This window comes from Rhagoletis pomonella, unplaced genomic scaffold (genome assembly GCF_013731165.1).
Source record: "Rhagoletis pomonella isolate Grant_MI unplaced genomic scaffold, Rhpom_1.0 Rhpom_scaffold_00011, whole genome shotgun sequence".
NCBI lineage: Eukaryota > Metazoa > Arthropoda > Insecta > Diptera > Tephritidae > Rhagoletis > Rhagoletis pomonella.
Window position 1 is genome coordinate 17,551,013 of NW_023458565.1, and position 18,456 is coordinate 17,569,468.

The following is an 18,456-nucleotide window of genomic DNA, read 5'->3' on the forward strand; positions in this document are numbered from 1 at the left end:
TTGCATTTCATTACTGATTAGTCAAATAGCGATAAAGTAAGAGGTGTACATACATATGTATGTTATCTACGAATATCTGACACTATCTGCAAAGTATTCGCACAAATGGTTTCTTTTTTCATGCTAGAGGCTTTATTTTGAAGGGTAATCGTGAAAGTATACTTGAAATATGTTTTCACTATTTTCCACTTTCTTTTCGGCTTACTACTAGGAGGTACTCGTTTTTGTTTTTGTTTGTTTTCGTATTTCGCCTTTTTGTGTTTGTTTTACAGTACAGCTGATTCGTAGAATACGTGAGAAAATAAATACATATAGGCGTTTTTATCTCCCCATTAAGTTGTATGCATGTACATATGTATATATGCATGTATACATATGTAAATAGATTCATAGAACTTGTGTGAAAACTGCTAATAATAAATATCCACTAGCAACAGATTGCGTATGCTACAAATCCAGCATTAATCCGTCGACATTTTTCGTAATATCTTCAATCTTCGACTACCAGACTTAAGATTTGTATTAATATTTTGTTTTTTTTTTTAATATCAATCTGCTTCCAGCTTAAGCTCTTGTTTATTTAACACACATAGTATTTTTAGGATTTTTGTTATTAGTAATTTTCATAAATTTTCTTTAATTTTGCAGCTGAACCAGTTCAGAAAATCGAAAGTCGAGAAGGCAGTGTCGAACGCAAAGGTAATTACATATAAGCATTTCGAAATTACTGCACGCACATCCATTTATACATACATTTTTGTATTATTAAGAAACTTTATGGTACAAACGTGAATATTTCATGCATTCATACATTATACCTATTATATGTATGTGTGTATGTTTGAAAATATGAATGCACGCTTGTAAATAATTCGGCTTTCATGGTAAACAATTTCACATTCCATTCTTCCCTTCTTAATTAACTGCAACATGATGAAGCCGTTTAAAACCTAAAACATCTTTAAATGTCGAAAATTTTAACCAGCTAAATTCACACTTAACCCATATTGTGCACCGCTAAGTGCTTGCCACTCGAACTCTATGGAAGGTGTAATTGCTAATGGGAGCTCTCTGCATTGGTGGGCTCAAGTGGGCGGAGATGATACTGAAGCGCAGGGTAGTTAAGTGTGCTTTGCATCCAATATAATACTGCAGGTACAACATATCGAACCCTAACCGCCAAAAAGATGGAAGCGAAATTTTTTTCAAAACTTTCTTTCAGAAAGTTTCTAGAGCAGTTTGCATACGTAACAAATAAATGAAAATGCAAATAATAGGGACATTTTTTACGTTACATGCATTACCAATTGTACAAGGTTTTATGAATGGTATTGCAAATCGAAAATCTGCCAGATTTATTAACAAAAAAGTCGCTAGGGCCTTTGCATTGATGGTTGACGATATGATGGTATCAATTGATTTTTCCCCTGTATAAACATACATATGTACAAACATTTGTCTATTTTTGCTTCTGCACTTGTGCTTGACTTTGTTGTCACAACTACTACAAAAATGCATACGTACGTTCCAAAGACGCAATAATAGAGCTTTATAAGTGAATATTAAAATTATTATACATAGATGCATATGTGCTTACACACATATCTACATATGTGTATGCCTATCGTTTCATGTAATCTGTTATACAAATATGTACTGAAAACGGCCAATTAAAAATCCGACCCAAATTACTTGAAATACATTTTCGCCGATGATGCAAGCGTCTCATAGTCGCAACTAAGTAGGAATTTTCAACATAGAAGTAAAACGATGTATGTAGACACTCTAGAACAGAAGTCGCCTATGTCACTACATGCGTATGTATGTACGTAAATAAATATGTGTAAACGCTAGAACGTGGATTAAGTACTTAAATACATGAATGTACAATTTATTATCTTTATTTTATGCTATTTTTTTCTTTTTACCGGTCAAGTAGCCGACATACATACATACAAACATAGTCGTCTTCTTTCCCAACCACAACAATGTCATACGTCAGCTTCGGTAGCGTGTCCATCGCATATTGACTGGAAGCATAAGGTGAAACGCACGATTTGTGCCGGCAATAGCGAGCAAAGATAGCAAACCACAAATTAATTTAGCTTTAATTATAAATTACATTAGAAAAAATTGCGACAAAAGCGAAACAGTGATAATTTAGTTGCATATATATATATATGTATGAATGAATGAAGATTACTTATTTTATGCGAGACATTTCACTTGTGACGTGACCAATGCTGTGTTTCAAAAGCTAATTCTTATACTGAATTGGAATTTTTCATTTAGATCATTGGGTTGGCCATGCATTCGATTTTTTTCCTTATACTAAACTTTGACCTCTAAAATGCCGCTCCCTCTACACATTCTTTGTGCTATGAAAAGCCGACTTTATAATTATCAATTGCTCGTAATTTTTTCAAAGAGTGGTTTAAAATCATAAATTCTCAAAGTCTGGATAGCTATGTTAGTTATGATATATTAGTAAGTCATCCCATTACCTTATACATAAATCTTTAACAAAAGGAATTTTGAAAACTAAGCTAGCAATCAAGCTACATAATGGCACTTATGTGACCAAGAAGAGGAGAACGTTGCTATTGTTATTGTAACAGGATAAAAACTTCCCATGGAATCCGCTGGAGTGATAGTCCTAGGCCAGATATATGTATATAGATCTGGGTCGTTCCGGTAACGTAGAATTCAGTGTGGATGTTGAGCAAAAAAAAAAGTTTTTATCCGACGGCGAATCGAATGAGGGCTGGACTCAATCGATTCCTAAAAAGACCCTGCCATAGATAGAATGCATCCAGTGGTGTAGAATCAAGATTCTCCTGCCACACCCCGTGAAAATCATTATAGACAGCTGGTCTGTTTTGGGTTCCAGGGGTGTGGAGCAGAGCACAGTTATGTTCATTACGAAAGTGGGAGGATGAAACTACTCCCTGGTCGAATTATGCAAGCCTCGTAAGTATAAGTCTACTGGAAGCAATGGAGAAAATTATCGATATTTAAATCAGGTCCAATACTCAGAAGCGAGCACCAGTCGTATATATGCTACAGAGATAAAGAGCGCCTTCGAGTGTGCAGAAACAGTGTTTTGAGCTTTCCTCCGCGTAGATGAAGCCTTTAACAATACGTCTCATGCATTAGAAAAACGAAACGTACGGCCAACTTTCCACCCCAAAACAGGAAATGCTGAAACTGATATAATTCGAGCAGCAGTGGTAGCATTGCAAAGAGAAAAGGGCACCTGGTTCCTAGTAGAGGATGAACTCTTACCAAAGTTATGAAGCTGCTAATGATGTTCAAACGTCTTGCAGTCAAATTACATCTTATGTATCTACCTAGTTTTGGTTCCAAGAACTGCCCTGGCCACCAAGAAGAGTCAGTCAGTCATCAAATATCAACGTCTAGCATGTGTCTTAATTTCGGTAGCAATGCGCACATTTCCGACACCGACAAAAGCAAGCTTGATCCACCACATCTAACCCAATAGCAGGCAACAAAATACACTTTGTTAATATTTGCAAAGAAAAAACAGTTTGGCAAAGGAAAATAATTGATTTCAGCGCCCTTTAGAGCTTTGTAGTAAGAAAAAACCGTCACTTCACAATGGTACATAGAGAGCGCAGTTTTCGAGCATTTTTCATGCCGTAAGCCTCCGCCATTAGCATATAACCGCCCTATAGAAAAACTCAAGATTATTAAAGGCACTACAGATTGAGGACACCACCGAATTAGCCAGGGATTCGTTCAAATAATCTCGTATCTCTTTTGTGACTCAGCCAAAGAGATACCATTGGACTTGGACTAATTTTTTGATTGAGTCCTCTTCTAGAAGACGTAAGAGCATTCTATACTCAGTGTGCCAAAGTTATGGCGCGTACATGCTCTACCGTCCTAACTTTCCGAGGAGTTCGGTCTCATACGAACTTTTGTAAAGTGTAGAGGACACAATATATCCATTAGATTGCAATGCATAGCTCATTTTTAATATCTAACTATTAATCTACTTATCATTCCAATTAAAACCGTTTTATTAAGAACAATGATTCTAGTTATCAACATACAAAATAGTACACATAGTCCACAGTTGGAACTATAAAATTTATTATATCTTGAGAATTCCGCCAAAATAATTCCGAAAAATTTTCAGAAGAACAATGATCAGAATAAAAAAGAAATCGATTAAGCGGTGACTTTCTATCCGTCCGTCCGTCTGTCCGTCTGTGCACACGATAACTCGAGTAAAAATTGTGATATATTAACAAAACTTGGTATGTGTACTTTTGCGCATTGAAAATGGGTGAAATCTGCCAACAACCAGGGTCATATCCCATATAACGATAATTTAGAGAAATACAAAATCTGCGATAAATCAGTAATCAGCAATAATTCTTTAGGCAAAAAATACGTTTATGATAAAATTTTGGAAAATGGGCGCGGCCCCGCCCACTTATTATCCACATATGTGTATCTCGGTAACCGTTCGATCAATTTGTACCAAACTCGGTATGATTATTATTTTGCTTGCAACATAAAAGCAAAACGTTGAAAATTATTGAAATCGGACAAAAATTACGCCCACTTACCCTTGATGCTTGAAACTTCGATATTTCGAAATTTAAGGGCGCTGATTTACTCAAAATTGATACTAACAACAATCCCTTGAAAAGAAGTGTAACATTATTATGGAATTTCAGAAAAAGTTTATCTCAGTCGGGCCCCTATTCCGACAGTCTTTCATCGAGATTTGAGGTTTTCATTGGCGTTATGAGGCAACCAAAGACATAATCTACAACAAATTTTTATTCCTATTATCCCTTCGAATTGAAGAAGTATTGAAAAAATTGTTAAAATCTGTCGTTAACACTTTTATTTACAACATAATTCAACGAACGACTGTCGATGCCAACGACTTACAACAACCAGAATTATGTCTAACTAAACATTCTATCGAAGATGTTTGAAATATGGGTAAAACCACTCCTGCTTACCACGTAGTGGTAGTTTTCGGAAAGGTGAAAGAACTATATTGAATACTTGCACCGGGTATTTGATGTTCGGCTCCGCCCGAACTTAAGACTTGTTTACTTGTTAAAAATATTTTTTCCAAAAAAAAAAACTTATCTCAATTGATAGAAAAGTGTAAGCTTAAAATCCTTAGATAATAAAAAAAAAAACGTCTTGAGAAAGCGGCTTTAAAACCTTTATCAACGGAATACAAAAAAAAACTTAATAATTTTCCCAATTATTTTGACTTGTCTTGAAGTCTTGAAATATAATAAATCTTATAATTCCGGTGGAAACCCCGTAACTTTTTTTGTGGGGCAACCTGATGTAATACTTACTTAGAGCATACTAAATATTATCTAAATACTGTGCATGCAAATATTTAAATAACAACTCGACTGGACGTGTAGTTTTCGCGATTCGGCCGAATGCAAGTTTCTAAAAGCAAAATAAAAAAAATATTTATTAAGTATATATGTATGTGTGTGTAACACTTTCCAATTCCGACCGATTTTTTCCACGCTTCAAACTGACATGCCGTCAGCTAAACTAGCATATATACATACATACATATGTATGCTTACATAGCTTTTTGACCATATGTACTATCTCTCTATGCTTAGTTGGCTACTTTTCTTATTTTTTTTTTCTTTTTTGCTATCCAAATTAGCCATTTAAAATGAGCAAACATATTTTTTGTCGACTTCTTTGTTTTCGACTTGTAAGAGAAGAAAGCAATTAAGTGCCTTAATTTGCTTAAATTTTGTCTGCTTATGCTCCGCCATCTATTCATTATTCGATTTCATTCTGTTTTATTCCATTCCTGAGTCTTTTGTCTTCTCAGAACGTGGGTTACATTCCTCCTTTTCTTTCACAAATTAAGCTGTGCAAAAAAAAATAATAATTCAAAACAAAAAACATTTTATTTAATGACTAAGAACGATAAGAGATACAAACATTTTTTGAATGCAAATACAATATTTATTGAAATGACGTCAGTGCGTCAGTATGTACATATGTAGCGCAGTGAATGCTCGATTTTTCGCTTGCTTCTTGCCTACCTGTGGAATTGTATGTACATATTCTTCTTTATCATGTTATCGTTAGCTCTCAATATTTTGGTGCCTACTTGGGCCATATGTTAGTGCCGGTAGAATGTTTTAAAAAGTATATTTATTTTGATAACAGACTATGAACTAATTAGCCGAAAACAGTTCTCTAAATTTTAGCATTTTTGTGTTTGTTCTGAAGCCAATTGTTCTATTTAAACAATAAGTAATTAATCATTCTTATTTACTTTGCATACAGACGAGCATCACATCTTTTGACAAATGAATTTGGTCCATGTTCTAACACTGACAGCTGAAGAAGGCGAAAGCTGTATAGTAGTATGTTATATTCGATCGATTTTTCATTTTATTTGTGACCTGAACTTTTGTTGCTTAATATTTGGGGTATCTGTATACAGGTCGTTTAAATAAAAATCGTATGTCAAAATTATTTAGAACCCTTCATTACTGGTTGTAAAGACGTTTGTCATTCCAACAGTAAATAGTCAAGACTGTTAATGAAAGCTATTTTTAAAATTGCAAATCAAATAAATTTTTAAAAAAAATATCGTACCATTTTATCGAAGACACCTCCTCTCTTAATGGAGAATTTGATTACTAATATTTTGAGCAAGACATGCCTATTATTTTTAATAGACAAAGTTTTCCTGATTGATATTTTTTCCTCAGAAAAAAATGTTTCAAGATTTTTCGTTTTTGTTTTTCCAGACAGAGGTTTTCTGAGGAATATTTTTTTTTGCATTCTTCGTGTTTTATTTTTCTCAGCTTTTTTTAACATATTTCCCGTATCCTTCGTGTTTTTTTCCTCCGTACGGTTTTTGACGGATAGTGATTCTAGTCTTATCTAGTCTAGTCTGATTCTAGTTAAAAATCGTACTCGAAATATTGGTCATGTAACTTCGCAAATAGTTTTTGCATACTCGAAATTTTCTAAAATTTCTAAATGAAAAGTTTAAAATTTTGATGGAATTTTTGTGACTTTTCGAAATATTGGTCATGTCACTTCGTAAATAGGTTTTTTTTTTGGAATTTTTTTATAGTAAAATTCAAACAAAACTGCATACTCGAAATTTTTCTAAAAATTCTAAATAAAAAGTTTAAAATTTTGATGGAATTTTTGTGAATTTTCGAAATATTGGTCATGTCACTTCCTAAATAGGTTTTTTTTGGAATTCTTTTATAGTAAAATTAAAACAAAACTGCATACTCGAAATTTTTCTAAAAATTCTAAATAAAAAGTTTAAAATTTTGATGGAATTTTTGTGAATTTTATATAAAGTGTGAAACTTTGATTTTATATTTAATTTTGTTATAGAATCAATAAACAAATTTTTTAATGAAAATAATTGTGAATTATGTCTCTGGCGGATAGTGATAGTGATTCTAGACTGTTAAAAATCGTATTCGAAATATTGGTCACGTCACTTCGTAAATAGTTTTTTTTTTGTTTTAGAAATTGAAACAAAACTGCCTACTCGAAATTTTTCTAAAAATTTTGAATAAAAAGTTTAAAATTTGTGAATTTTATATAACTTAAAAACTGTCCACAAAATGCATCTTACGCCTTGAACAATTGACGATTTCAGATCGATTCCTATGTGGACTAGTCGGCTCATCATCGTCTTAGTGGAATTAAAAGTGAAAAATCAATAACAAAAAGATTCGAATGCGCATAGCTTAAAAAGTCCGAACGAACTATTTAAATTTAGGGCTCATTTTTCATTTATGAGTAAATTATACCGAACTCAAGTAATCTTGTCTTGTAAACTGTGTCAATAAATTAAAAACAAAGAAAACGAATTATTTTGGAACGAATTTATGTCGGTTCGTTCGAAAAATTTCACTGAAGTTGGCAAAATGCCGAGATTGGTTTGTCTCCAAACCAAACTTGACACGGGATGACTGATATTCTATCCAAAATGAATCATCTTCCCACCCTGTCAAAAAGTCTATTAACACCAGTAAATAATCGAGATAGTTTATGCGAAATGCAAACTTTAATTTATGCGCTCTTGTTTAGATAACTTACATACAGCACCTAAAAATATGCAGCGACCAACTCTTGCCAAATCAAGTGCAAACCCCACAAACCTCTGATCCACTACTTTTCGTATAAAATCCTATAAAAATGTCAAATAGCAAAATTACTCTCTGAAGTAAGAGTAGAAAGTGAGTAAATACAAAAGTACGGTAACAAAACAAGCATTTTTGCTGTAACAGGATTTTGGAGTATCCTGCAAGTTCGTGTAAAAACCTGCAATTTCATGGAGTATTGGATCAGAGCTATAGTTGCGTTCCCCATCTCGCCAGAAGTTGCAAGTTTTTGCCAGAATTTACTAGATAGCGTTCCCATACTCGGTTCTTTGACAAACGAGAGGAAAAATAAGAGTAAACTAGGTTCTCTCTTTGTCGAAGTTGCAAGATTTTACCCGAAGAATTTTTGCTGATAGAAACTTAAAAAGTGTCAAACCATCAGCTGTACTGTGTTGTCAATGCAAATGAAAAGTTGAGTAAACAACAAGGCGTTTTTAAACAAAAACACAACCGACTTAAATCCACATATACAAATTTTGGAGTACCGTTAATTTCTTCATGATCCAATGAACGGATCTAAACAAATTTAGTATGGGACCACCCCTGAGGTACCACCTTTCCGACAAAAAAAAATAGTTAGCGAAATCGGTTTACGTGTTCCTAAGCTATACGGTAAGAAGTCGGTTAAAAATAAAAACATCTGCATTTTCACGTAATCAAAAGATATCGTAACCAAAACTATCAAGTTTTTAACCGACTTCCAAAAAAGGAGGGGGTTATTAGTACGTCGGAATATATTTTTTTTTAGTATGTTACCGCATAACTTTGGACCACGTCAACCGATAATTCTTTTTGCATCGGAAAGGTAGTGTCTCAGAGGTGGTCCCATACTAATCTGGTTTAGATCCCATCGTTGGATCATGATATATATATATTTTTTAAGTAGTTTTTTTTGTTAAAAATTACTCGTTTAAAGTATTTTTGTTTATTTGGCTTATTATTTGCGAGTAATTTAGCAAATCGCCAAATGATAAAAAGGAGCTATGTAAACAATACATAAATGGCGTCTACGAAGTATTTGATAGAATTACCAGGTTTTACCCGAAAAGCGATCCCGTACTTTTTGTTTTTTTTTTCTCTTTCTCTGAGAGCAATTTTACTCTCTGACAGTATAAGTTTTCTCCTGAAAAAGTGGAGGAACGAAATTAAGTAGTTTACGCTGTGGTTTGAACGTAGTTTAACAAAAACTATTCAGCAACAGTGGATGACATATTATAATGTAAAATAAAAGCGTTGTAAAAAGGATTTGAAGACCTTTAAACTTTTTCACTTGGCGGTGTATATATGTATTTATATATATTTATACATACATAGACATATTTTTAAATTATACGGGTGACAGTTTCAAAATTTATTGTGTTTGTTGAGGAACACTTTTACAGGCCGATTCATTTCTCGATTAGCCAATGTTGGTTGGTCACCTAGATCGCCCGATCTGACGGCTCCAGACTACTTTCTATGGGGTTACTTAAAGGGGCTAGTCTACGTAAACAAGCTGCAGACTCTCCAGGCCATCAGCAGCATTCGTCATAAAAAATCGAAATTCTATCGCCGGATATCTTGACAAACCTTATGTATAGTGCCGTAAAAAGAGCCGAAACTTGCATCAGCTGTGGTGGCGGCCATTTATCAGATATCATTTTCCAAATCGATGGAAATCGATCCCGTACTTGGTTCTCTGACTATTGAGAGCACAAAAAAGAGAGTAAATAAGGTTCTCTCTCTGTCAGAAGTTACCAGTCCGAAGATTTTTTGCTGGTAAATTCTGGTAAATGTGTCAAACGGTCAGCTGTAGTGTGGTTGGCAACCAAATTGTAAACAAAGAAAAGTCCACTCTGCTAATTCACGTTGAAAAGTATTTAATTACTTGTTTAAGTGGATTATAATGAGTTTGAAAGTATTTTTGGTTATTTACATGTGTGAGGTGAGTGTGTTTACATACAAAATAAGCAAACATTTTCAACGATTTTTTTTTTTTACTAGAAAGCGAATTTTGATTTTTTGATAGTTTTACTAGTTTTAGTCCGAGGAATACGGGATTGCAGCTAAAATTAAATTCATTGCATCAAATAAACAACGAATTTGGGATTACAGCAAAATAAAATTTTAATGATACCTTTTGCGCCACATTTCAGTTCCCCTTAAAATTATTTATTTACAAAAAATTAGGGCAGTTTAAGAGGACTCTTTAAAAGTAACTGTTGAGATGATCCCACCATATCTTCCTCCAAGCACCTGCGGCACTACGTCAACATCAATCGGACAGTTTTCTATCAATACACACGCCCACCAACACTCAGAATAGCGGCTTTGTGAGCCTCAGGAGGTCCCTAAACCATCTCCGGTCCACCTGGTCTAGAAAGACCTTACAACAGCGCTTGTCGTGGTAGTTTTCGCCCAGCGTTCGTTGAGCTCTGTCTATAGTCAAAGGTGATGCCACTCCCTCTCATGTGTTAAAAAAATTTCGCTCACTAAGGTCGGTGTTATGCAGAAATTATGTTTGGCAAACTGCGTGCAATTGTTGTTGCAGCAAACTCGGAGAGAGCGAGTTTGGTGACTCTCACAGCAAACTAATTTTGTTTGGTCAAACTGCAGCAAATTCGGTGTTGTCATATACAAAAATCTTAAATTTTGCGCGTTATGTACGTCCGAAATTCTCATTTGGTGTTGGCATAACCATAGTGAACGTGCAACCCTGCGCCAAACTCGACATAACCACCCCCGAGCAAACTAAGCAGCCGCCATTTAATTTGGCAAACAAAAGTTTGTCTGCATAACACCGACCTAAATTCCCAAAATCTATTCTCAATTTTACTCGGAACCCGACGCCCAAGCAGAGCATTTCGTCTAGAGAGTACTCTATATTTGCTTACTGGTTTTATTCTTAGCTTCGTCTCAAACAAAAAATCACACTTAATATTTCAAAATTGTAGCTCCCTCAAGACCGCCGAACCTCCAGTGCCATTTGGTTCATATCCAAAGCTTGAGAAAAAAGCGTCGCTATTAGTATGGGCGTCGAGTTCCAAGTGAATACATTTCAATCAATCAATAAATACCAAATGACAAGTTATCTATCGCTCTTAAGAGGAACATGTTTTAGTAATTTGTAGCTTCATTTCTCATTTCTAATCTTTCGCTTTCACTGCAACTCCTCTGCCCTACTCTGTATTGCCATAGAGCGCAAATTCCACCAAAGCTACCTTGCCTTCATCGCATCTACCGAAACCATTTGTACTGTATGCTGATGCACTTAATTTGAATTTAAATAAACTAAATGCACTTGAAATTTTTTATTTCTTACATATGTAAATAAAGTGCCGTCATTACCGTCGACGATTGTGAACTTGCATATTGTACAAATCTCAAAGCGGCAATTCATTGCATATTCGCCTCACTCCTCCTACCACTAACTCGACTGGCCTATGTATGTTTGTATGCATTATGATGAAGTAGCTAGCCGCTACTGCTTCAAACCACCGCTAAAATACATTGGAATTTTCTATTTTTATTTGCACTCATTCCGTTGTTTGTGGTTTTCGCATGTTGCACTGCCGCAAATGCATATGATCGATTGTACATGCATAGAGTATGTATGTATTTAAAGTCATGCAAACAAAAACATTTATTAAATATACATATGTACATACATATGTATAGTTGAATATAAATATGCACATATACATTTGTTTTTTCTCTCAACCAACTAATTGCAATTCTCCAACATTCCATGCACCAACCAACCAACCAACCAACCAAAACACAAAAATCAACGCACCGGCTCACCGTATCAAATCATCAACAACATCGTTCCGAAAACCACACACATTGTGCCAAACCGAATATGAATGCGAATATTTAGTGTGTAAAGACCGTGACGAGAAGCTAAAGTTTGCACGGGATCGTCAAAATGAAGAAAGACAAAGAAAAATCGAAGAGCTAAGGGCGCAGGCGGAAGCGGCGCAACGATATCGCGAACAAAAAGAAGAGGAACGTCGCCGTCGCATAGAGGAGATAAGGCAACGCGACACGGAGAAGCGGCATCAGGTCGAAGAACGTAAACGCGCCATAACCGAGGCGGAAAAGGAGCGCCGCGAATATATATTGCGGAAGAATCAGGTATGAAATAATTGAAAATGCACGCACGCATTGTTGTTGTGGTTGCACTTGCAGTAGCAGCATTTGATGTACATACATACTGCAGGCGGATGTTAGCGTGTAAATATGATTTATTGCTACATATTTTTTGCTTTACAGGAGCGCGATTCCCGCTTGGAAACAAAGAAAGGCCCCCGCAATACAGTTGCCTTTGCCTTTGGCTCGTCGACACCACGCCTACTAGAGCCCGATTTTGGACTGGTATCGCCAAGCACTTATTTGGGTCATCGACGGTAAGTTTTCGAAGAAACTGATATTCATTTCTTAAAATTACTTGAGTATGAAAAGTCTTATTTTCCAACCCGCTCGTTTTTTTCTGTGACCAACGCTCTAACTACATTCCCTTCAAAGTATAAGGGAATGATTTATGTTGGAACTGCGACTATTATTGCATAATGCGAGGAAAATATTTCGGCAAGACAGGACGAATAAAAAGTTTAAAATTTCCAATTTCTCTGAAGTAAAATGTATTTTACTTTTAAAAATGTATTTCCTATTTCTTCACTTTCATTTGAGAGAAGTTCCAAGGATATTTTACCTCTAGATAAGGTTCCTAGAAGATAATTTAGGAAGGCCTTCTTAAATAAAGCCATTCTAAGAGGCCTTCCCAAGAAGGGCTGAAAAAAGTGCTTCCATGTATGCCTCTTATAAGGGCTTATCCATTTACAATTTACGCGATCGCATAAATTTATATTATTTAGTTTTACTTATTATTTTCATAAGCATTTTAAGTTGCAATTACACATATTTGATATAAACCTTAAGCAATTACTTCAAAGATGTATGATTTTTATAAATTAAAGAAGCAACATTAAAATAACTCCTCCAAAAGGCCTTCTGAAGTACGTCCTATAAAAGCCCTTTTGGAAGGCCTTCCATGTGTAGCGAAAGAAGAAGCCCTTCAATTTGAGCCACTCCATACAAAAATGAAATGGGAAAGGAATATAGAGTGGAAGGCCGCTTGACTCTCAGAAAGGCCTTTCGGAAGGGTTTCTAACTCCTGAAATTATCTACTGGGTTAGGTTCACCACTAGCACCGGTAGTTGTGATATCACTACGAACGGTAACGGTTTACAACCAAAAACATTGTGTGCCTAGAACCAAATTTCTCATAGGGCTGACGTCTATCCGTAGACCTCCTCAGGGCTTGTTACAGAGGTATTCAGGTTTCGGAATAACTGAACGTTTAAACGAGATAGTTGATATGAATGCATCTCCTGGTTCTCTGTATAGCCGGGCCTGTGAGAATCCGGCTTAGTCTCATCAGAATCGACAGTTACGGCCCAATAAATCGCTATGATCTGGTTTCCATATACATAAGTCTGACGGCGGAAAAAAATCTGCTGAAACTAGCTTTGATTGCACCGTGAACGAGCCTTAAGACCCTGATTGTTGAAACGTCTAAGAATACTGGAGTATCCAACGCCTCTAAATATGAGGGCAGCCTTGCTGTCGACGGACGCTATTTTAAGCATGCCATTAAAAGCATGAATGGTAGTGTTCGAGACGTTGTTTTCTTATTTTTCTCTTCAATGTTGCGCTTCCATCTGGGGTATCTTTTACTTTTTAATAGACAAAACGAGTTCCATTTTACTAGCTTATACAGCGAATCCACTGTTAGCAGAACACTTATATCCGTGGCTCAAATACCCTTGGATCGGATCATAGAGAGTAACCAGAAATTTACGCCTTCCTAAGGGCCAGTTTTTCAGTGCCAGTTTAAACTAAGATTAAGAGCCAAATTCTGCCGATTCTGAGTTAACTACGCACTGTAAAATTGGCCCCAAGTTGAACAGCTGGCTGACATTTGATTGGCTAATCTAAGTTTAAACCAGTCAGCTCGAGCGTTTAATCTAAGTTTAAACCACAGCCGTGCACTGAAAAACTGGCTCTAAAAGTCAGCCTTTACTCTCTAGAAGTTGTTTACGACCGTAAGAAGTCTCTTCGCTGGATGGTACAGAAATTTTAGTAAAACACTGTAATTGCAAAAATTTTTTAAGACTATTATTTTTTAAATAGGGTTTTTGGATGCTTCCTAAAGAGAGTCCAATGTAAATTTTTTTTAAATGAATTTTCATCAGCCCTTGGCAATTTTGTTTCGAACGAAAAATGGCACTGAACATGACACAACTTTGATCCCGGTGATTCTTTAAACCAAAATTGACACGAGATGACGGATATTCATTCCAAAAAAGTTCATTTGCTAAATACTCTATAGTAGACTTATTTCTTGTTATAAAATACATATGTACCTATTAACCATATTCTCATGCCTTACTCTTTTAGGTCGACGTCGATCACTAATGTTACTGGTGCTTCATTATCACGTCGTAGTTCCGAACGTGAACTGACCGACAGTGGTGCCAAGAAGCGTGCAATATCAGCCGGTGGCACAGATCGGCATGAAGGTAAGTGTAATCATATACTCGCACTCACTTCCACGTACCACTTTGCAGATTGTAAAAGCACATAATATTATTGAACTGAAGGCAATCACAGAATCACAAAAAGAAAAAAAAAAACACAAAACAAAAAACAATGCAATTGGTGACCGTGTACATAGCTGAGTGTCTACTTGCAGTAGAGAGAAACAAAATTTGATGCGGCACGGCACCACGCAAAAGTGTGTAACTAAAACAACAGTACAAATTTGGTTATTAAAATGATTTTTTTAAATTTTATTTTGCAGTTGAAAAATAGTTTTATGTTTAAATCTTACTTGTGCGTTTGTTTACACTCTAGTTTCTTATTTTTTCGAGCTGTGCATTTACGTATAATTGTGTGCGTGTGTGCATTGAAATAATTTCTGTATTTTTTTGTATTATCTTTGACGTAAATATTTGAAGTATTTTATTTTGAGTTAGTGCCCACTGTGAATTCGCTCCTTTTTCTAACTCCTTTACTTTTTTCAAATACAATTTATTCCGAATCATACAATTTGCATTTATAAAGCGATTTTTTGCATATTTGCTTGCTGTTTTACAGCCAATATGTGCAAAAGTACTGAAATATTGAGTTGGTTTTCAATTTGACAATTCTTGCGTTTGCTCTCATCTACATACAATGCCAGTAAATGCTCTTACGAGTGGTACTTATTATTATAATTTATTTTTATTTTTTTCAAAGCTTGCCTGTGCAGCCTTAGCAAAGGTGTGCAGGGAAATATACATACCTTTTTCTCCACCAATTTGTCATCTCAGGACAAAAATATTCATTCATTGTTGTAGTTAATCAACCAATAAAACTTTCGAGCACCAACACGTTCATTTTTAAATTAATTTATTTAATTTTAATTTTTCTTTTTACTATATATTTTTTTTCATTTATATACATATATCCCAGCCAGCAAGAACATTATATTTTACGAGGGATTCTCGATCGGCGAAAAGTTAGAGAGAGGCTCGTAAACGATAAAACAAAAAAAATTTAATAGCTTGTAGTAACTCGTAAGCACAAAATAAGTTTTAATTTTGTTGGAAATTTTTCTTGAACCACAATGGGCCTTATGAATAAAAACTAAGCAATTGCGTTTTCTTAAAATTTCACACCTTTTACTCGATTTATTCCAATAAATTTAAGTAAAAGGTCGAAAATTTTAAGAAAAAGTAATTGCTTACTTCTTCGTTTCTTCGAGAAAATATCCAGTTACGAGCTCATTTAGGATGATTTTGCTGGCTGGGGTGAAAGACATTTACCAAAGCATTTATATTCTTATATACATACATACATGTATACATGCATTTGTGTATATAATTTTTTGTAATATACATATGTATGCTCGTATTTTGCAATGATATAAACAAAACACGAATGAAAAAATATTCAATCACCCCATATGTACAAAAATAGAAGAAAAAAAAAACAATACAATCAATACACCACACAGATCATCGTCGTAAGTCATCATCCATGTATGAAGTTTTCAATTGGGGATACTCGAACGATGAGCCACCCAAGCGTTTTTCCCTATCCATTGTGGGCAGTGAAATCAATATTGATGATCCTCCGCCGGCGACGGCGTCAGCCGCAACAGCAGCAGCAGCTGGCAATGCACGCTCATCTTCTGCCCATCATTACACACAGCATCAGCATAACAGCATTAGTGCCAATGTGCATAGGCAAAATGTTGCAATAGAGAATGCCAGAACAGTCACAGCAGCAGCAACAACAACAGCAGCTAGCAGTCAGCCATTAGCGGCAGCAGGTGCAGCAACGACATTTAATTATTCTAGTAAGAAAACGAGTGAGGCTGTGCGCCACACATGCAAGAGAAGATTTACCACTCTGCTCTGCTCGAATGCTCAGAATGTTTTGAAAATTTATTTATTTTTTTCCATTGTTTTTTTTTTCTGAATTGTCCCTTATTTGAATAGTCCAGTCGGTTATGTGATGTCTAAATTTGATGTTATGAATTTTATTAACTTTAATTTTTTGGAATGACAATTAATCTAGATCTAAGGAACGTAATACTTACACCGACTTCCCACTAGGCATTGAAATTTTGAAAAATTTCTGCCATTTAAAAAATGTCAAGTGGGAATGAAGTTTATGCAAGACGAATTCATATGAGGGGTGGTAGCGGTAGTACAAAAACAAAAACTTACATGTATTTTGTTTTTGCTTTCTGTACACAAATGTCCAATTTAAGCTATTCTTCGCTTAAGGAGGAAGAAGGAAAGAAAACTACAACACTCTCGCTTTTGCACTCACTCATAAGAAGTTTTGACATCTTTGTACCGAGGCGAATTAAAGCAGCTGTTCTAGCAACACCACCTTATATGAATTCGTCTCGACTTTATGACTATTTTTATTAAAGCAATGAGAAAAGTATTTTTAACGTCGAAGTTTTTTATTTTTTTCTCATTCAACGCCTAGTTGTATTCCGGCATTAATCAGGAAAAATATGGATCACAATTTTGATTTTTGTTATTATGTTTTGATTACTATTGTTATCATTATGATTATCAATAGATGTCGGTTATGCCTTATTTTTGTATTTAAATAATTTTTGTTTTTGACTAATTTCTTAAGTCTATTCGATTCTTTTTTGCAATAAGTATGCAAAATTTCGATTTCATATAGGCACTGTTTGGCTGCTAATGGTCATACCAGCGTCCTAAAGCTCGCAACCGGACCTGTTTTGATGCTACACAGGAACCTGCATATACCCCTCCTCTCATTTACTTCAATAATGTCATAACTCAAAACAACCAAACTCGATAAAAACGGCTTTAATGTTTGGAATTTACATATCGTCGTTTAAAGTACAAAACCGCGTATCGTCATTTGCGTAGCTGACATTGGCTGCCAAAAATTGGATTTGCTCACAAAAGCTCTTGGTTCAACCCTTATCCATTCATTCTGAAATATACTTGCCAGAAATGCGATTGCTTTATAAAAAAGAACCATTTTGAAATATGAGTGTTTTTACTCTCTAGAAAATAATTTATGCAATCTCACATACGCGGTTTTGCATTTTGTTGATACGCGGTTTTGTACTTTAAACGACGATGTACTCCCTTAGTAAAAATGAATATCGCTAGCTTAGAGTGAAAAGTTGCTAAGTCCACTTTTTATGAAAACTCATATTTTGATATAGGAGGCTAGAGAAATTGAATACGCATCGTTTCGACAATTATAAAGGTACTTGTTTTATTTTTTCCTCTTCATAAGCAATAAAAGGAAAATTTGCTAAGTCCAAAAGAAGCACTACAAATACGATAAGGCCAAAATAATACGTCATCTTTTAATAAATATCGAATCTTTCTGATTCTTATGGAGTTTTGCTTTGCTTTAAACGCGCAAAGTGTTTGATTCAAAGTCTTGTGAAATAGTTAAAGAAAATGGCTAAAGAAAGATTTTTTCCTCCTGTAAAATTTTTAAAATGGGACTTAGCAACTTTTCTTTCTAAGCTAGCGATATATATTTTGTTCTAGTGAGATACTGGTAATCGATACATCAATGAAATTACACGACACAGAAGAAGATACAGTGGTAATTTCTGAGTATTTATCTCAATATTTTTTTTTTTTTTTTTTGAAATATGACTACGGTGACCAAAAATCGGGACATGTCTAAAGCACGAATCCGAACATACATTTTTGTTTTTAGAGTAAAA

The 18,456-nt window shown here is 34.9% G+C and overlaps 1 protein-coding gene across 10 annotated transcripts in view; it reads left to right on the forward strand.

Annotated features, from left to right (window-relative positions):
* LOC118746729 (ensconsin) overlaps nt 1-18,456 on the forward strand; it is a 41,563-nt gene that overhangs the window by 4,966 nt on the left and 18,141 nt on the right. For 6 of the 10 annotated variants that reach the window (XM_036480626.1, XM_036480628.1, XM_036480632.1 and 3 more), the window contains exons 2-5: nt 649-699; nt 12,043-12,299; nt 12,438-12,571; nt 14,625-14,746. In XM_036480626.1, coding sequence (XP_036336519.1) covers nt 649-699; nt 12,043-12,299; nt 12,438-12,571; nt 14,625-14,746 — 564 coding nt within the window. Of the gene's footprint in view, nt 1-648; nt 700-12,042; nt 12,300-12,437; nt 12,572-14,624; nt 14,747-16,224; nt 16,570-18,456 lie in introns of all 10 variants that reach the window. The other 4 variants (XM_036480623.1, XM_036480624.1, XM_036480625.1 and 1 more) reach the window with 1 other exon arrangement.